Here is an 18,534-nt window from a genome sequence, read left to right on the forward strand (position 1 = left end):
GCCAATTTCAACTAGGTATTTTATATATCAAAATCAACCATCTACACACAATATTATTTTGCATGATAGTACAATAATCATATAGTTCAGAAAGAAAAATAGTATGGAATTTGTGTTTTGTATTTAAATTGTGAGTTTTATTCAGATAATAAAGGTAGAAAGAAATTTGGATTTTTTTTTAACATGTGCTAGATTTGGATTTTGTGTGATTTGTCATTTTATTCATCTCCACGGGTTGGAATTGGATCACATTTGCCATCCTCATTATTCCTCCACCAACACCAACATATATATTACTCAAAAAAAAAAAAAAAACACCAACATATATACAGGGAGTGTGGGCTCCAGCCTCCCACTATGATTATATTTGTAAAATTACCCACAATGATGCATAGTACTATAGCATTGAAATAGACTATTTTTTTTTTTTTTTTTGATAACTTTGATCTCTAAAGTTTACTAAAAATTTATGTTCTGTTCTTAAAATTTGAAAAATACGTTTTTTTTTTCTTTAATTTATTAAAAATTTTGGATTTTTTCCTGCACTAAAAAATATTTGACTTTCTATCCTTAAACTCTAATAAAGATCATTTTTCATCCATAAATTATTTAACAAACCAAGATAATATTTTATTTATATTTTTAAAAAAAGATTAAATATTAAATAATACCATATCAACTATATCAAAATTTAATAAATAAAAATATTTTAGCGAAATAAATTTCACTACCAACAAGCCACTGACACCCTTGAGAATGATGGTGAAACATAGATGTGCTTATTTTCCACATATATATAAAAAAATTTCCTTATGGAGAAAAAAAAGAAGAGGAAAGACTTTTTCTTTTGAGAATCAAGAAAGACTTAAAATTCAAGGAAACTAACGGTCCAGCTATTATATAAGTTACGGTTGAATGATAAAAATTTTCATTGTCAAGTCCACAACACGATTCCCATTATTAAAAAAAAAAAGGTTCACAACACGACATCCTGTTTAGTGAATTACGACCCAAACTGGAAAATAATGGCCCCACCATCCAGCTGGCCAACCAAACATCTCTCTCTTTTTATCTTTTTTCCTGAACCAGCCATTAGATACATGCCGTACCCAAGTCTCCTCTCACTCCTCACCAATAACCAAACTAAAATTCTAAATTTAAAACCAATCATAATTTAACTAATACTTGTTTTTGAAAGAAAGTGCAGTTAGTTGCAAAAACAAAAAAATTTTTTTTTTTTTTTTTTTTTTTCTCCTCGTCATCATCACAGCCATTGAGAAAAATAGAGAGAGAAAGAAAGATGACATAGAGAGAGAGAGGGAGATACAGAAAAACCAAAAAAGAGAGAGTTTCCTCTGTCTCTTTTTCTCTCTCTTTCTTTCCTTTTCTCCTTCGCTTTTGGTCACCTTTACAGATCCAATGACAGAGAACAAAAAACAAAAACAAATCACTCTCTCCCTCTCTCCACTACTAATCCAAAATCATGCTCTCAATCACACATTTAACTAACCCCACCTCATGAATTAGCCTCTAATATATATACTCAAAAAAAAATATTTTTTTTTGAACTCAGATTTTGTGTCAACCTAAAAATGGCGACCAGAGGGAGCAGATCAGAGAAGGTGAAGAGAATTTTCCAGCAATTCGATGTGAACCGCGACGGAGGTCTCAACCGAGAGGAAATGGCGGCGCTAGTGGTGGCGGTGAACCCTAGAGTCAAGTTCAGCGACGAGCAAATCAACGCGATTCTCGACGAGGTTTTCCGGACCTACGGCGAGTTCATCGACGGCGAGAACGGTTTAACCTACGAAGGGCTCTTGCGAACCTACGACGACGGCGCCGGTGACGTGGACCGTGACTTCGACGCGCTGGGTTTGGAGCTCAATTTGGAGGAAGCCAAAGGCATTTCCGAAGCTTCTTCGTCTTCGATAGCCGATGAGAGAGCACTCGGCCTCGAGAGTCAGAAGAAGCAGAGAATCGCAGCCTGGGCGATCTCGCCGCACCACGGGATCGTATTCGACGACACGTGGAGGATAGTGGAGGACATGGAGATTTTGATAAAGAGGTTGAAATCGAAGCAAGCGAAAGATGGGAAATTGAGAGGCGAGAATTTCGATGCGTATTCAGATGCTGGTTGGTCAAGGGAGCTAGGACCTTCGACCGAGATTTCAGACAAAAGGGTGTTTTGGGAAGAGTCTGGAGCTGACTATGCACTGTTTGTGAAGGAGTTAGGGGTTTTGAGAAGCCGAGCCGATGGGGCGAGGTCTAGAGAGGAAGCCTTTGATGGGCACATGGCAATTGGTCGAGTTCTGTATGAACACCAGTTGTTTAAAGAAGCATTGGTGAGTTTCAAAAGGGCTTGTGAATTGCAACCTGTGGATGTGAGGCCACATTTCAGAGCTGGGAATTGTCATTATGTGCTTGGGAATCATAAGGAGGCCAAAGAGGAGTTTTTGTTGGCGTTAGAGGCCGCGGAAAACGGTGGGAATCAATGGGGTTATTTGCTTCCACAGATTTATGTCAATCTCGGCATTGCGTTGGAAGGTGAAGGTATGGTTTTAAGTGCTTGTGAGTATTATAGAGAAGCTGCTATACTTTGTCCTACACATTTTAGAGCTTTGAAATTGTTGGGTAGTGCTTTGTTTGGGGTAGGGGAGTATAGGGCAGCTGTTAAGGCTTTAGAAGAGGCTATATTTATGAAACCAGATTATGCTGATGCACATTGTGATTTGGCGTCGGCTTTACATGGTATGGGTGAGGATGAGAGGGCAATTGAGGTCTTTCAGAAGGCTATTGATTTGAAACCTGGACATGTGGATGCTTTGTACAATTTGGGTGGGCTTTATATGGACTTGGGTAGGTTTCAGAGAGCTTCGGAGATGTATACTAGGGTTTTGGCTGTGTGGCCGAATCATTGGCGGGCACAGCTTAACAAGGCTGTGTCTTTGTTGGGGGCTGGGGAAACTGAGGATGCTAAGAAAGCTTTGAAGGAAGCATTGAAAATGACGAACAGGGTTGAGTTGCATGATGCAATATCACATTTGAAACAGCTGCAGAAAAAGAAGGTGAAGTCAAATAATGGGGGTGCCAATGGGGAAGGATCATTTGTCATTGTGGAACCCACAAAATTTAAGACTGTGGGGGAGAAAACCATGTTGAGACAGGACTTGGCATGTGCTCTTCAAATTAGGGCCTTTCAAAGGATCACTAGGTTGGGTCGTTGTGATTTGGAGGTTCTGAAGAAGGAAATGATTGAAGGTGATGTGCCGGTGTCTTATTCTGGTAGTGGCATTCCGGAGAAATCCATACGTAAACCTATCTTGGAAGAAATTCTCCGCCGTTTACTTAATTTCCTGAAGCCTGAGACTTTCCAAGGAGCTGTCAAAGCCATAAACGAGAGGATACTCTCTGTCTTGGATGAAGCGGGTTCAGGCAGGGTGGATTTGGGCATGTTTTTTGCTGTCCTTGCACCCATTTGTAGTGGCCCTCCTGAGAAACGCAAGCGTGTGGCTTTTGATGCTCTTTTGTGGCGTCCTGTGAATGAAGGCATCTCGCAGATTAAAAGGGTTGATGCTGTCAGATACATCAAATTATTGAGAGCTATCTTTGTCCCTTCTCAAGGGGTTAGTGAGATGCTGGAAATCCATGGAGAAACAGATGCTTCACTGATGTCTTACACTGAATTTCTTGTCATGTTTGATGATCCTGATTGGGGTTTCGGTATCATGCCCACTCTGTTGAAGCTTGAAACTGGAGATAGGAACCGACATGGCCAACATGTTTGCTCTGTTTGCCGCTACCCAATTATAGGGTCCCGCTTCAAGGAGATGAAATCTCATTTTAGTCTCTGCAATCAATGTTACAGTGAGGGAAAGGTGCCTTCTACCTACAAGCTGGAAGAGTACAGATTCAAAGAGTATGGAAGTGAGGCTGAAGCGATGAAAGATAAGTGCATGTGCTTTAATGTGCAATCGCATAATGGTCCATAGCTAGAAGAATTTAAAAGTTTTGCTGTATTATCTCATCATGTTATTCTAGTTGTTAAGTGTGAGATATATAGTTCATCAATGTGTTCAGCAAGCATCATGCCCTTGTATAATAAAATGTTTCACGTGGTTGCTCTCAATTGTTGTTATCTAATAGCAACTGTAGGATCCCTCTCCCTTCCCCTTTTTTTCTTCTCCCAACACTCGTGGTGTATATTACCTTAATGATTTCTGATTCTTTGTGTAGAATTTATTTTAACTGATGAGTCAATATTTGCATTAGGAGGGGTCAGTGGCTTTCTATTTAGAATATTATAATTGAGTTTAAATTTTAATTGAGGCATCAAATGGAGACAATTTTCTGTTTTTGGCCCTTTTTTTTTGAGTCCTAAGAGTAAAATTTTCAGTGATGATGAATTTTTTTTTCTTTTGCTTGCATTTGACAATAACTTGACATGACTGGAATGACACTGAGATTTTATCTGTAGATGTGTAAGAATCAAATTAGTGCTTACGAAGACTAACACTGGACATCATCAATAATGATGGAAGTTATGAAAGATTTTTTTTTTCCTTTAAAAAATGACAAGAACTCGTGAACCAGCAGTCTGTAATTGATGATTGTGCTCTGTAATAGAGGTCTTTGGAACGTTAAATCAAGGTTTTAAATCTTGTTCCATTGCAGAATTGTGGTACTATGTTGATGCTAGACGGCTAGTTCTGCTTTAGTAAATATAATAACCAAAATTATGGATTGCTTATTGTAATTTGTCTCATATTTTTCCCTTTCAAGCCGATTTTCATAGGTAGTATGCTAATTGCTGGAGTCCATCTAGAATGTTTGTGCACCATATCTGTAAAGTTCTTACATGATCATCATTCAACCTGTGACCTGACTACCTGGATTCCTTAGACAGGTATTTAGGCCATAGTTCCATAGGAACGCTTTTTCCAGTCAGTCAGTCAGTTGCACAAGGGGGAGGGTCAAAACTCAGGTATGTGCATTTGCGCGATGAACAAAACTTAGATACAGCCACATAGCTGAATTTAATTTTCCTTAACAGAGGGAACGACTCAATGCAGTTACATAATTGAATTTAACTGTATAACTGAGGAAGTAGAGTACGGTAAGGTACATTTCTAAGAAAATGTACTATGCACTTAGGTTAGAGATCTTTCTTGGTAAGGAAGTGGTCAATTAATGAGCTCGTGTAGTTTGGTCCTGTTGGAGGGTGATTAGCTGGATGGTCCTTAACTATACTTCTCCATAATTTTCTGATTTAAAGTCAACCTTTTTGACAGGGTCAATATAGTTACTGGCACGATCAATAATTCAATACCAAAACGGCATTGTGGTGCACTTATTTTTGTCTTTAACATGCACAATAAGTCTCGGTACTTTAACTACACCAAGAATTAGACGTGCCACATGTTGAAACTTCTCAAACGGGTTTAGCTTCCAGTAAATGCTAGACAAGGTCGTGTAGAGGATTTTACAAAATGTTAACATCTTGCTAACTAAAGGGTCAAATACGGCGTTTGTTTGTTTCTAACTTTCTCATCATCTAGAAGAGGATTAATGGCAATTATGGTCTCTATAAACTGAAAAAGCAACCATAAAGGACAAATGTGAAGCAGTGAATTCGAGTGCAGTTATGGACAAGCAATTGCTTTGTTTTTGAGAGGTATTAAAACAGTGGGGCATTTGGGTAATGAACTGAGTTCTGTTGTACAAGTAAATCCTCGAATTTTTATAGGCTCTCATTGCTTTTTCCTTTTTAGAATCTGCTCTCATTGCTTATTATTTGCCTACGATTAACTGTGTTTTAGTTGCTTTCTTGCAATTTCTGGCATAGTTGACCCTTTCCAACTTCCAATTAGTAACATCTATGGCAACGAAACTATAGCCATGTAAAATGGTTGTAACAAGGAAACTGGCCTGGAAAAAAATATATTTATATTTGTCTATTCGCATCACTACCCGCCACCTAAATTTGTATTTATATATATATTTTTAATAATTCAATTGTTCTAACAGAAGAGGGCAAATTTAAATTCTGAAAGTTATTAACACATCGAAAAGTGTCAATTAATTTAGTTACAAGACTTTCAATAAATTTATATTAAATTAATAAAGATAAAGAAAATAAAAAGAGAGGAAATTGTTTACATTATCATTCAGAAAGAGTTTATTTATATAAAATTAAAAATTAAAAAAAAAAAAAAAAAAAGGGCATACAGAGAGAAGTTGACTTTAAAGATAAAGAAAATAAAAAGAGAGGAAATTGTTTACATTATCATTCAGAAAGAGTTTATTTATATAAAATTAAAAATTAAAAAAAAAAAAAAAAGGGCATACAGAGAGAAGTTGACTGAGCCTTAAGTCAGAGCTTATTTTGTCGGAAAATATCAAAATACTTCATGCTTTAGTATAGCCGGGTGAGAACAACATTGTCGTGATTGAAAAGTTAGAGACATCAAAAGCTACTGATAATGATGCTTGAGTTGAAAAACTGAAAAAGCCTAACTGTCATGGGGCAATTGAATGCAGTATTAAAAGCCTTAATTAGTGCACAATTTAATAGTTGTACCAGTAGGGCAGTTAGTAGGGACCAACTAGTGTGTATGAGCCTATCTCTGAAAAATTTGTACTAATATTACTGTAAAGACTGGATTTGGATTCCAGCCCAAAAATAATTGGATTTAAAGTCCAAAATAATAAATTTGTAAAAAGTGAGTTGAAGAATTAGGTTTTAATAAATGAAACAGCAGTTAGACTTGATTTATAAGACAATCAAACAAAATAAAAATATGATAGAATAAAAAAATTTGTCTTCGGCATAATTTGAGGAGCTCTGCTCTTATATATATTCAGTAAAAATGGTTACAGAAGTAGTTCCGTTTTTTTTTTTTTTTTACAGCCTCCTCCCCAACTTTCTTTATTTTTCTTACTTTATATACTATGTTTCCTTTTCATTTTTACCATCCACGTGTAGGTCAGACTTGCTGGTGTCTATCTTTATCTCATCAACTCCTTCCAAAATCTCTTAGGTAATAGCTGTAAGGCTGAAAATTATTGTTCAGGCATCACTTCCTCATTAATGCAGTCAGAGTGTTGGTTTTTGGGCATTTAATGTGGAGGTAGCAGTTTTTCTTGGAATATTTCATGGTTATACTCTTCTCTGTTTATCTTTAGTACTTATCTTGCTCCATGGAATGGTCTAGAAGCCTGCCCTTGTCGGTAAATCATATCTTCGGACCTCGGTGTTAGGCAGCCGAGAAAGAACTTGTCCTCGGCAAAGCTTCCTGGACTACTATGACCAACATTATTTTTTTCACCTATTACCATGGGCCCTTTTCTACAGTACTTTTCCATTCTTGGATGATTCCTTATCCTTGGCCTAGGCCTTAGACCCACCACATATGTGGACGTGTATTCTTGGGCTTTTTACCCTTACAATTACAGTTATAAATTATTTTATAATATTTTTATAAAATGTTGATGTAGCTAACTTCTTATTAGTTTTCATTTAACCTCACTATTAATATCACTTTTCTATTTACCAATAATCACTCACCACATCGACCATTTGTAAAAAAAATTTGTAAAATAGTTTATACCTATGGCATTATTCATTTTTATTTGGCTCATTTCGGCTGGTTTGGTGGGGATTAGGATTAACAGGCAATTTGGTTTCGTTTATGGGATTCAATTTTTTTATTTTTTCCCCCATATAATAATCATTAAGCCATGTTCACCCTAATAATTTCAAAGTTTCCTTCTTTTATTTTTACTCAGAATGAAGTCGTCATTGATGCATGTGCTATAATTATGCTACATTCATATAATGGAAATCATTATTAAAAAAACTTTTAGTAGCCAAACCAACAATAAGTTTAGCTATGCCTATGACTAATTGGGCTATCACAGATTCACAGTCAAACTATCATCTGCTCTCATTTATCTAAATTTCTCTTTTGGGGCAAAAAGAGAACAGAATGCACAAATAGTCAATTACAGTGGAGGTTTGAAAAGTCAGATATAAACATTTAGAGATATACTAACACATCCGTTGTAGTCTAGTTGGTCAGGATAATCGGCTCTCACCCGATAGACCCGGGTTCAAGTCCCGGCAACGGAAATTAATTTTTTCCCTCTTTTCTCTGGGTTTTAAAGTCATATAAAATATAAATAAGTGTTCGAGATTAATGTTGTAGTCTAGATGGTCAGGATAATCAGCTCTCACCCAATAGACCCGGGTTCAAGTCTAGACGACAAATCCTCTTTTTTATGGGTTTCAAAGAATAATATATATACAAATTTAGAGATAAAATAGCAAATCCGTTGTAGTCAAGCTGGTTAAGATAATTGGCTCTCACCCAGTAGACCCGGGTCAAGTATCGGCAACGGAAAGTTATCTTTTCGCTCTTTTTTTATGGGTTTCGTTTTGGTCAAATATCTTGTAGGGTCTACACTCCAACAGTAGCCCAAAGCGAGCCCAAATAAACCAATTTTGGCTGGAATATAAACGTTTTAGTATCCATCATGGTCCTCAACTTCAAGTTTCAAAATGGTTCTTAATCCAGTAGATAACAGTTCATATGTTTTAGTTTAGTCTTTTCTCTTTTGTTCGTTTCCCATAAAAAAGGTCTTTAACTTTTGAAGGTCAAGTGGCAATTAAACTTTAGCCCAAAAAAAAAAAAAAAAGAAGAAGAAAAAAATGGCAATTAAACTAAGATTTGTTTTGAAACCACCATGAATTATGTAATTTATCCATGTATAAGAAGTAACGCTAGAGATGCAAACTTTATTTAGTATAGACATTTATTTAGTGCAAAGAGAATTTTAGCCACTTGTCACAAGTAGAAGAGATAGCTATTTGATATAATCATTTTCTAAAATAAACTGTTTATTTCGCTGGAAAACCTTTGGTAAAGATAGTTTTCCACATTTTCTAGTATTTGGTAGCATAAAAAAAAAATATCAACAGAAAATTATCTGTAGTCAACGAAAAACCCTAATAAAAATAAGGCTTATTTTTTGTAGGTTGTTTTCCAAATTGTTTTCCAATTTTTTTTTTTTGCAAAACACACTCTCTTTCACGCGTCGCATCTCCTATAAATATTATCTTCATCTATAACCGTGGAAAACATAATTTTTTTGGCGCCTTCTCTCTCACATAGTAAACTCTCTCACTTTTTCTTTCTTCCCTTTACTTTTTCTCTCCTCACACCGTCACTGTCACCAACTCTGGTCTCTCCTCTTCTCATAGATCTCTATCTCTTAACGTTTTTCCCCTTCGTAACATAGTTCTTTGATTAGATTTTTTTTTCCCTTCACTGATTGGTCAATAGCTTCAACTTGCAAAGGAGAACAAATTTGCAACAGTAATTATTTCATTCCTCTCTACCAAAATCTCAATTCTTTTCTTTGAATTTCAAACTTGATTTTCATTTTTCTCTAAGAAATTTTCGGTTTGATAGATTTCAGGCAGAAGTTACTTCTTTGTCGCACATAAAAGTGCAAAAAAAATAAAAAAAAATAAAATAAGAAGAAATAATGAATGAAGTAAAAGATGAAAATTTTAAACATAGTGCCTATATGGCTCTAAATTGCTTTTACATAGAACAATCTTTATGGTAAATTAATAATATTGTTATATAATGAATGATAATTGTTTAAGAAAATTGCATTTGTTAGCTAACATATTATGCAAATACTATGTAGTGATAATATATTATGCAGATACATTATGCAAATACATAATTCAAAGTAATATTGAAGACTTATGATTGACCATAGTAGACAATTAGTGTACCAGCAAAAAGAGTAGACAATTAAAAGTTATTGTTATTAGTACTTATTTAAGATGTATGTATGTATGTACGTACGCACGTACGTTACTGTCCATATATATGAGCAAGATGAGTAGTAGTGATTATGAAAATTTGACAACTAATTTTGATTGTATTTATATATTGTCAAAATTTTAGTATGAAAACCAAATCCATTCTTGGTTTTTTATTTATTTATATTGATTACATTAGTTGGTTTATATAATACACATGTTTTTAAATTATATAAGAAATATAAATAAATAAAAATTGCATACTAAATACCAGAAAACATTCTCAGGCTCATTTTCAAAGTCGTTACCAAATACTGGAAAATGAGATAGTTTTCTAGAAAATGCTCTTTGGAAAATGAACCGTTTTTTAGAAAACATTAATGCTAAAACAAATGTATATGGTATGCTTGGATAGAAAATGGAAATTAAGAATATTTTTAATTTTTCGTCAAAAGAGTTTTGTTTTAACTAATTTAAATTATTATTAATTTAATTCAATTAAATATATGTTAGTTGGATATCAAACATACACATTTTGAATTTGAATTATAGTCTATGTTTATACCAACCATATGAAACTGTATTCCAATTCACTTATATTGATATGAAACACATTAATTTAATTCAATTAAATAGATGTTAGTTGGAATTCAAATATGTACATTTGAATTTGAATTATATAGTTTATATTTATACCAAATATATGAAACTGTATTCCGATTCACTTTATTTTGATATGAAACACATAAGTCGTCGAGTTAAACGAATTCCAGTTAAATTTAAATTTAGGTAATTCATTATTGCAAGTGAACTCTTCCCAAATGGAGCACAAAAAACCATGACTTTCAATCACCATTTCGTCTGGGACAATGTTTGGGTTTAAAAGTGTGGTAATTCATCAATTTTTGAATTTGCTCTTGATTAGTAATATAAAAAAAATGGAGGCAAAGAAATTACTTAGGAGGCATTTGGTTCACCGTAATGTTACATTACGCCGAAATATTACGTTATTGTAATCTTATATTAATGTAATTTCAACACGAATACAACTTTACATTGTTTAGAAATGTGATGAGATTAAAATGATGTGATATATTTTGTAATTTTAAATTATAATAATGTTAGAAAAAATAAAATAAACCAAAAATATTAATGTCATATCATCGTAATGTATCACATTAAAGACACATTACAGCGAATCAAACAAATCCTTAGCAGTAAAAGGTTTTTTTTTTTTTTTTTTGTACTTATTTAAGATGTATGTATGTATGTACGTACGCACGTACGTTACTGTCCATATATATGAGCAAGATGAGTAGTAGTGATTATGAAAATTTGACAACTAATTTTGATTGTATTTATATATTGTCAAAATTTTAGTATGAAAACCAAATCCATTCTTGGTTTTTTATTTATTTATATTGATTACATTAGTTGGTTTATATAATACACATGTTTTTAAATTATATAAGAAATATAAATAAATAAAAATTGCATACTAAATACCAGAAAACATTCTCAGGCTCATTTTCAAAGTCGTTACCAAATACTGGAAAATGAGATAGTTTTCTAGAAAATGCTCTTTGGAAAATGAACCGTTTTTTAGAAAACATTAATGCTAAAACAAATGTATATGGTATGCTTGGATAGAAAATGGAAATTAAGAATATTTTTAATTTTTCGTCAAAAGAGTTTTGTTTTAACTAATTTAAATTATTATTAATTTAATTCAATTAAATATATGTTAGTTGGATATCAAACATACACATTTTGAATTTGAATTATAGTCTATGTTTATACCAACCATATGAAACTGTATTCCGATTCACTTATATTGATATGAAACACATTAATTTAATTCAATTAAATAGATGTTAGTTGGAATTCAAATATGTACATTTGAATTTGAATTATATAGTTTATATTTATACCAAATATATGAAACTGTATTCCGATTCACTTTATTTTGATATGAAACACATAAGTCGTCGAGTTAAACGAATTCCAGTTAAATTTAAATTTAGGTAATTCATTATTGCAAGTGAACTCTTCCCAAATGGAGCACAAAAAACCATGACTTTCAATCACCATTTCGTCTGGGACAATGTTTGGGTTTAAAAGTGTGGTAATTCATCAATTTTTGAATTTGCTCTAGATTAGTAATATAAAAAAAATGGAGGCAAAGAAATTACTTAGGAGGCATTTGGTTCACCGTAATGTTACATTATTACGCCGAAATATTACGTTTTTGTAATCTTATATTAATGTAATTTCAACACGAATACAATTTTACATTGTTTAGAAACGTGATGAGATTAAAATGATGTGATATATTTTGTAATTTTAAATTATAGTAATGTTAGAAAAAATAAAATAAACCAAAAATATTAATGTCATATCATCGTAATGTACATCACATTAAAGACACATTACAGCGAATCAAACAAACCCTTAGCAGTAAAAGGTTTTTTTTTTTTTGGCTGAATTAAGGTAACAGTTCCTTTTGCTCTCAATGCATGGTTGCGTATAGGCTTCCCACTATGAAAATAACACCAGTAAGCTCCTAGACACACGCAAGAAACATGCGGTGTCATTCACTTTGTATGAAAAGAGTGATCAATTTAATTTAAACACTGCTTTTAAGTTTATAAATCATCTCCATAAGAACTCTAAATTATCATAAATCAACTATTAACTCCAGATAAGTAGTTGATTAAATGCTTTTCTTGAGGTTAAAATAAGCTTAACCAAGAAGATGAGGTTGGATATGCAGGCAAACATCATGACTGGAACTTTAAGGTTAGTCATGCTCTTGTCATGCATGATGATGGTTATTATGATGCCCATGATAGCAACAGCATCATCGTTAAAGTCGCCATTATTATCAGCACCATCAATGGCATCTACTTCGCTTGGCCAACAACAGGAGATGCACAGAAGAGAGGAACAGCACCAGGTTCAACCAGAGATTCTTCCAGAAGACTATGGCGTCTATAATCCCACACCCGGACCCGTTGGTAGAGGAGCCCACGCTCCTATTCTACACTAAGAATTGTGATGTTGTTCTACTTCCCAGGTTTCAATTTGTAACCCAACAAGAACCTGAATATGATGATATACCATCTTACATGGTGGTGCTACATTTGTACGCAGTTTCTATTAATTTAATAAAACATTTGTATCCATCAAAAAATAATACATTTGTACGCAGTTTCTATTAAAAAAAAATAAAACATTTGTTATATGATGTTCTCTACTTCTCTTGCAGTAAATTTTATATCTCCCATGTATTTGAATCATTCCAAACCCATGAAACAAACCCCTTTTGTATTTATTATGAGTTAAGGAATAATATTACAACCATTTTGTAAGGAATAATAATTCTTCATTTTAAAAAAGACTAATCCTCAAGAATGACTATTACTTATAATAAAAATATAATCAAATAGTTATTTCTAAAGAATAGTTATTACATTACAATATACGTACTAAACGTACTTAAAGTTTTTTCTTTTCTTTTTGAGAAAGGGGGGGGGGNTTGAATTTGTTTAGTTACATGAGCTTTCTGGTAATGAAAGTCTGAGTGGAATGCCATAATGGAAAACTTTTTGGGGTTGAATATTATAGTAGCTGATGATTCATGATTTGAGCACTTAGTACTGCCCCTTTTGTGTGGAAAAACCCAGTACTGCCCCTTTTGTTACAGAAAAGAGAAAACTGGCACTATATAATGTTACTGTCATCTGTTAAACAAAGCTAACAGGGACCCAAGCTGTAAAAAGTCATGGATTGCCTATGTCATTTGAATTTGTTGTTTTATAGTGTGTGCATGCGTGTGATGTCTTATATTGTTGTATTGTTGAAATAGGATTATTGTGTCGTTTGTATCAGGTTTTTCTGTGACAAATGGAGATTAAATAGATAGAATCAATGTTGATAATTTACAGAAGGTATTGAATAGCCTCTTGCTCTCAATGAATGTTGCTTGTCTTCAGTAATTTGCTTTTTCTTCTTAAGAAGTGCTGGCTGTCAGTAGTTCATGCTATGAGTAACGATCTGATCATAATATAGTTAAGTAACAAGATGTAGTGTTATCTTATATTTACCATAAAAATCTAATGAATCACTACCTTAGATTTTGTAAAATTTATTTTATTTTATGGATGTTATCTGTGTGGATGCTCATGATAGATTGTTGAAATATATCAATGACAGCGAATCAAGCTCGCATGCTCTCAATGTGTTGGAAGAGGGTGGTGTCGCTGAAAATGGAAGAACAACTGAATGTTTAGAGCCCAAGGAGGACAGCTTCAATTATAAACCAAGTAGTAGCAACTTCGATACAGATTCAGAGAATTTTTTTGAAAATTTTGGAGATACTTATTCCCAAACTGATGTATGGAATATTATTTATGTTTTGCTCATGTTATTTTTCTAAGAATGTGGAGGTTAGAATGAATGCATTTTTCTTGATTGAGGAATTTATGTTGGAATGAAAAAAGAAGCAGATAATCCCCCCCCCCCCCCCCCCCCCCCCACACGCACAAAAAATATATATTGAATTTTTTTTTTTTTTATAAGATTGGTTAGTTTTTACGTTAAAATGTTTTGGATTAAAAAAAATAAATAAATGGGTTTCGGGTCGGGAATGGATATCTATGGGTAATATATTTGGGTATGATTTAGGTATGATATAATGGGTATTGATAATGGGTATCCATGTGTAAAATTTTCGAGTAGGTATGGGTATACCCAATCCATACCCTACCCATAGCCATCCCTAATTTTGTAACATGAATGGGTATGAATAAGTATTACAAGTAATACGAAATTGGAATAGCATAACTATTCCTATTCATTTTTTGGTGATAATGTTGTGATGGAAGTCTGAATCTATGTTAAGATAGTGGAATGATATTATATTTTTGTCAAATGTCCTAAAATACCATTTTTAAAAAGATATGTATATATTTTACAATATGGCTTAATATCTATCATTTTATAAATTAACAGTATATATATAATTAATTGATTAGTATTATTTTTATTAATTAATCTTAATAAATATACAAAATTGATAACAATATAGTAATAAAGTAATTTTTATCACAACATATAGATGCCAATTTATAAATACAAATAATATAAAACTAAATACAATTTATAATTTTCAAAATTCGTTACTCATAGCATGAACTACTGACAGCCAGCACTTCTTAAGAAGAAAAAGCAAATTACTGAAGACAAGCAACATTCATTGAGAGCAAGAGGCTATTCAATACCTTCTGTAAATTATCAACATTGATTCTATCTATTTAATCTCCATTTGTCACAGAAAAACCTGATACAAACGACACAATAATCCTATTTCAACAATACAACAATATAAGACATCACACGCATGCACACACTATAAAACAACAAATTCAAATGACATAGGCAATCCATGACTTTTTACAGCTTGGGTCCCTGTTAGATTTGTTTAACAGATGACAGTAACATTATATAGTGCCAGTTTTCTCTTTTCTGTAACAAAAGGGGCAGTACTGGGTTTTTCCACACAAAAGGGGCAGTACTAAGTGCTCAAATCATGAATCATCAGCTACTATAATATTCGACCCCAAAAAGTTTACCATTATGGCATTCCACTCAGACTTTCATTACCAGAAAGCTCATGTAACTAAACAAATTCAATACCTTTTTCTTAGAAAACAAATGTAATTTTTTATCAGACCAAACACTCACTTTCTTTTATATATTGTAACTAAACATGTATGATAACTTTCCCCATGCATCTCTATCCCTAGCAATCATGAAAAGTTTTTTAATCTAATCCTCCAGCTTGAACAAGAACACAAACAGTTTGCCAATTTACCAGATGAAATTTATTGTCATCCAGCATACAACCCTAAAGAAGGTGACATAACAAATTAGAGAGTTTGACCATCCAACAATAAAAGTATAGTAACTGAAATACCAAAAATAAGCATTATTGAATTATGAAATATTAACTAAATAAGGAAAAAGGATCAATAAGGGGCCAAGTAGGTTCTTAACATTGCTCAAAACAAAACAGAATACAAGGGAACACATTTCATAATCAATAGTAACTGCAACCTCTGTTATACATAAATCTCTGAATAAAAGGCACCAAAGGACTCAGTATTTTAAAAATTACACCAATGACAGCAACAAAGTCACCACAGGGGATTTGCATTAGAAACAAAAAATCATGTGATTGAATACTTCTATTGGCTATCTAGAATATGAAATATCTTAAAATTAATTTTTGTATTAATTACAATAGAATTAGCTTTTATACTTAACAAACACCCGAATATACGAGAAATCTTAGTTGACAATAACATTCAAATTATTTTGGAAGAACTTAAATATATGGTATGCCATTTAAAATTTTCTTCACATACATGGCTGATCTAAGAGAATAGCACATTAAAAGAGTTAAAGACACTGTAAAATTTGACACCAGACCATTATTTTAACAAATTCATTCAAAAATCTGCACGCCAACTTAAACTCCTAAAAGCTATTCACAATTGTCAAATAAATTTGTCAACACTCAACATCAGAATTGTACTGCATTTCAAATGTGTACAGAGTACAGACTATTAGTTTTTAAAGAAAGGTTCAACCATTAAACAAGAAATTGAGAATGCTTGAAGAATTACCAAGTCTTACATGCTCTGTTTGTGAAAAAACTTAGACAGATTCACTCCTCTCTATAAATAGACATATCCCCATATAGAACCAAACACCTTAATGCAATCAAAAACCAAATCTAACACATACCCAGTTGAAAAAATTCAATCAAAAACCAAATTCGACACATGCCCAGCTGAATTCAAACTCTAAAACCAAAATCTAACACACACCCAAACGATAAATTCAACAAGACAACACAAGTAAACAACAAGCAAAGAACAAAAACCAAACTAGCAAAAGAGGGAAAAAGAATGTCATTTACCTGAGGAAAGAGAGTGGTAGAAAGACTAGAGACGATGAATGAGGAACAAGAATCAAGCGCAAAATCGATGCCTCTACAAATAAATGTGTGTAGATGTGAGAGACAGAACCTTCCCACAACACGAAGAGGTGAGGAGAGACGATGAAGAGAGGCGGAGGGGCAGAGAGAGTGTGAGTGACAGTGAGAGAGGTTTAGGGTTTTTTATTTTTTATTTTTTTATAATTTATATGGGTCGGGTTTGGATAATATCCATACCCTACCCGAACAATTCGGGTAATACCCATACCCTACCCGGTTAAGCTCTACTCGTGAAGAACCGGGTATTACCCAAAATATTTGGTTCGGGTAGAGTTGGATATCCATTACCCAATGAGTATGGCCATCCCTAATTACAATGTACCAAATGTTTCTTTTTCGGCCACAAGTTCACAACAAATTGCTCTTTGAGCTGACCGTTGCACAAATCTAGGACAGATAAAACATACTAGAATGAAGGTCATTGGTTTCTTGTGTCAAAGTTGGATACAACACCCCTAACATAGGTGTGAGTTTCCCAATTGTGAGGTCTACGCCCATGTGATAGGAATGTTGAATGCAACTGTTCCACAAGATAATAAATTCATCCTTCCTCAATGTAGACAAAGTTGTTCCACATAAATGGAAATTTTTTGAGACATGAAGGGGACCCCATTTATCATTCGCAATTGAAAACAGCAATAGGAATCTACTAAGTGCTAACTAAAATGAACGTCTTCAAGTATGGATAAACAGATCATGATTGTTAGCATGTACAAAAAGTGAAGGTAAACAACAATTGCGTTCAGTATATCCCAAAGATTTTCAAGTTTCTTTGTTTTGCAAGTACAGAGAAATAATGACATAAAAATCTAATTTATTGCATAAGTAAGATGATGAGCATGTTTCAACAAGAAAGACGTATATATCTCGGAACAAGAATAAAACCATAAATAATGAACTTCTACCAAATCATGTGGCCTGAATTCACGTGGCAATCAAGGATTAGCTGAGCATACAGGCTCCTTACTTGGTGGAATATGACAGTATAACAGCAACAGCATTGTTCTTCATTGGAATTTGGAATAACAGAAGCACCCCAATGGAAGACCACACAGTCTTGGGCAAAAATCTGGCAATAACTTACCTATTTGACAAAAGAAAAAACAGAATCAGTTCTGGGACAACAAGGTTAAGCATAACTAATAGAAGGAAAGAAGGGATGCCTGCATGCCCAATGGCAGTTGAAGGAATTCATTGAATTGTTAGCAAAATTTAAGATGAGAACATTATGCATGCTATTAGGTATTTCTGTATAAATTAGAAGAGAAAGTAAAAGGCAAAAGTGAGGAGAGTGTGCAATGATTTTGCATTCTAACCCACAAAGAAATACTGATGGGAAAGATTTAGAGAAAATAGGGCCTGAGGAAGAAGAGGTATCAAAACTCTCTTTTGATTACTTTCACTTTCTCTTCGTAACTAAATAAGGAAAAATAAATCTTCTATTCTTTTATCTTATTTTCCCTAATTATATCATATCTTGCATGAAGGAAACTAAGGTTCCGTTTGTTTTGTTGTAAAATATTTTCAGCAAAAGACTTGCTTATTTTCCAAAAATACATCTAAAGCAAACCCATCGAAAATAATAGTTTTGATTTTGATGCTTTAAGCTCCATTTGTTTGCTTACAGAATTTTTTT

At 33.3% G+C, this 18,534-nt stretch overlaps 1 protein-coding gene, 1 long non-coding RNA gene and 1 other non-coding gene across 3 annotated transcripts; all 3 read left to right on the plus strand.

The window, feature by feature from the left end:
• The first annotated feature begins 1,293 nt into the window (after window positions 1-1,293).
• Window positions 1,294-4,245, plus strand: LOC112035787 (uncharacterized TPR repeat-containing protein At1g05150). Its single transcript, XM_024068623.2, has one exon. It carries the CDS (start codon window positions 1,593-1,595, stop codon window positions 3,987-3,989), a length of 2,397 nt encoding a protein of 798 aa, XP_023924391.2. The 5' UTR covers window positions 1,294-1,592; the 3' UTR covers window positions 3,990-4,245.
• Window positions 4,246-8,055: 3,810 nt separating this feature from the next.
• TRNAE-CUC (transfer RNA glutamic acid (anticodon CUC)) lies at window positions 8,056-8,128 on the plus strand. Its single transcript has one exon. It is a non-coding gene; the product is annotated as a tRNA-Glu (tRNA).
• Window positions 8,129-13,375: 5,247 nt separating this feature from the next.
• On the plus strand, window positions 13,376-14,318 carry LOC136068515 (uncharacterized). The gene is made up of 2 exons (XR_010629878.1): window positions 13,376-13,785; window positions 14,051-14,318. It is a non-coding gene; the product is annotated as an uncharacterized LOC136068515 (long non-coding RNA).
• The last annotated feature ends 4,216 nt before the right edge of the window (window positions 14,319-18,534 follow it).

Source organism: Quercus suber, unplaced genomic scaffold, assembly GCF_002906115.3.
Source record: "Quercus suber isolate HL8 unplaced genomic scaffold, Cork oak 2.0 scaffold_8, whole genome shotgun sequence".
Taxonomy (NCBI): Eukaryota; Viridiplantae; Streptophyta; class Magnoliopsida; order Fagales; family Fagaceae; genus Quercus; species Quercus suber.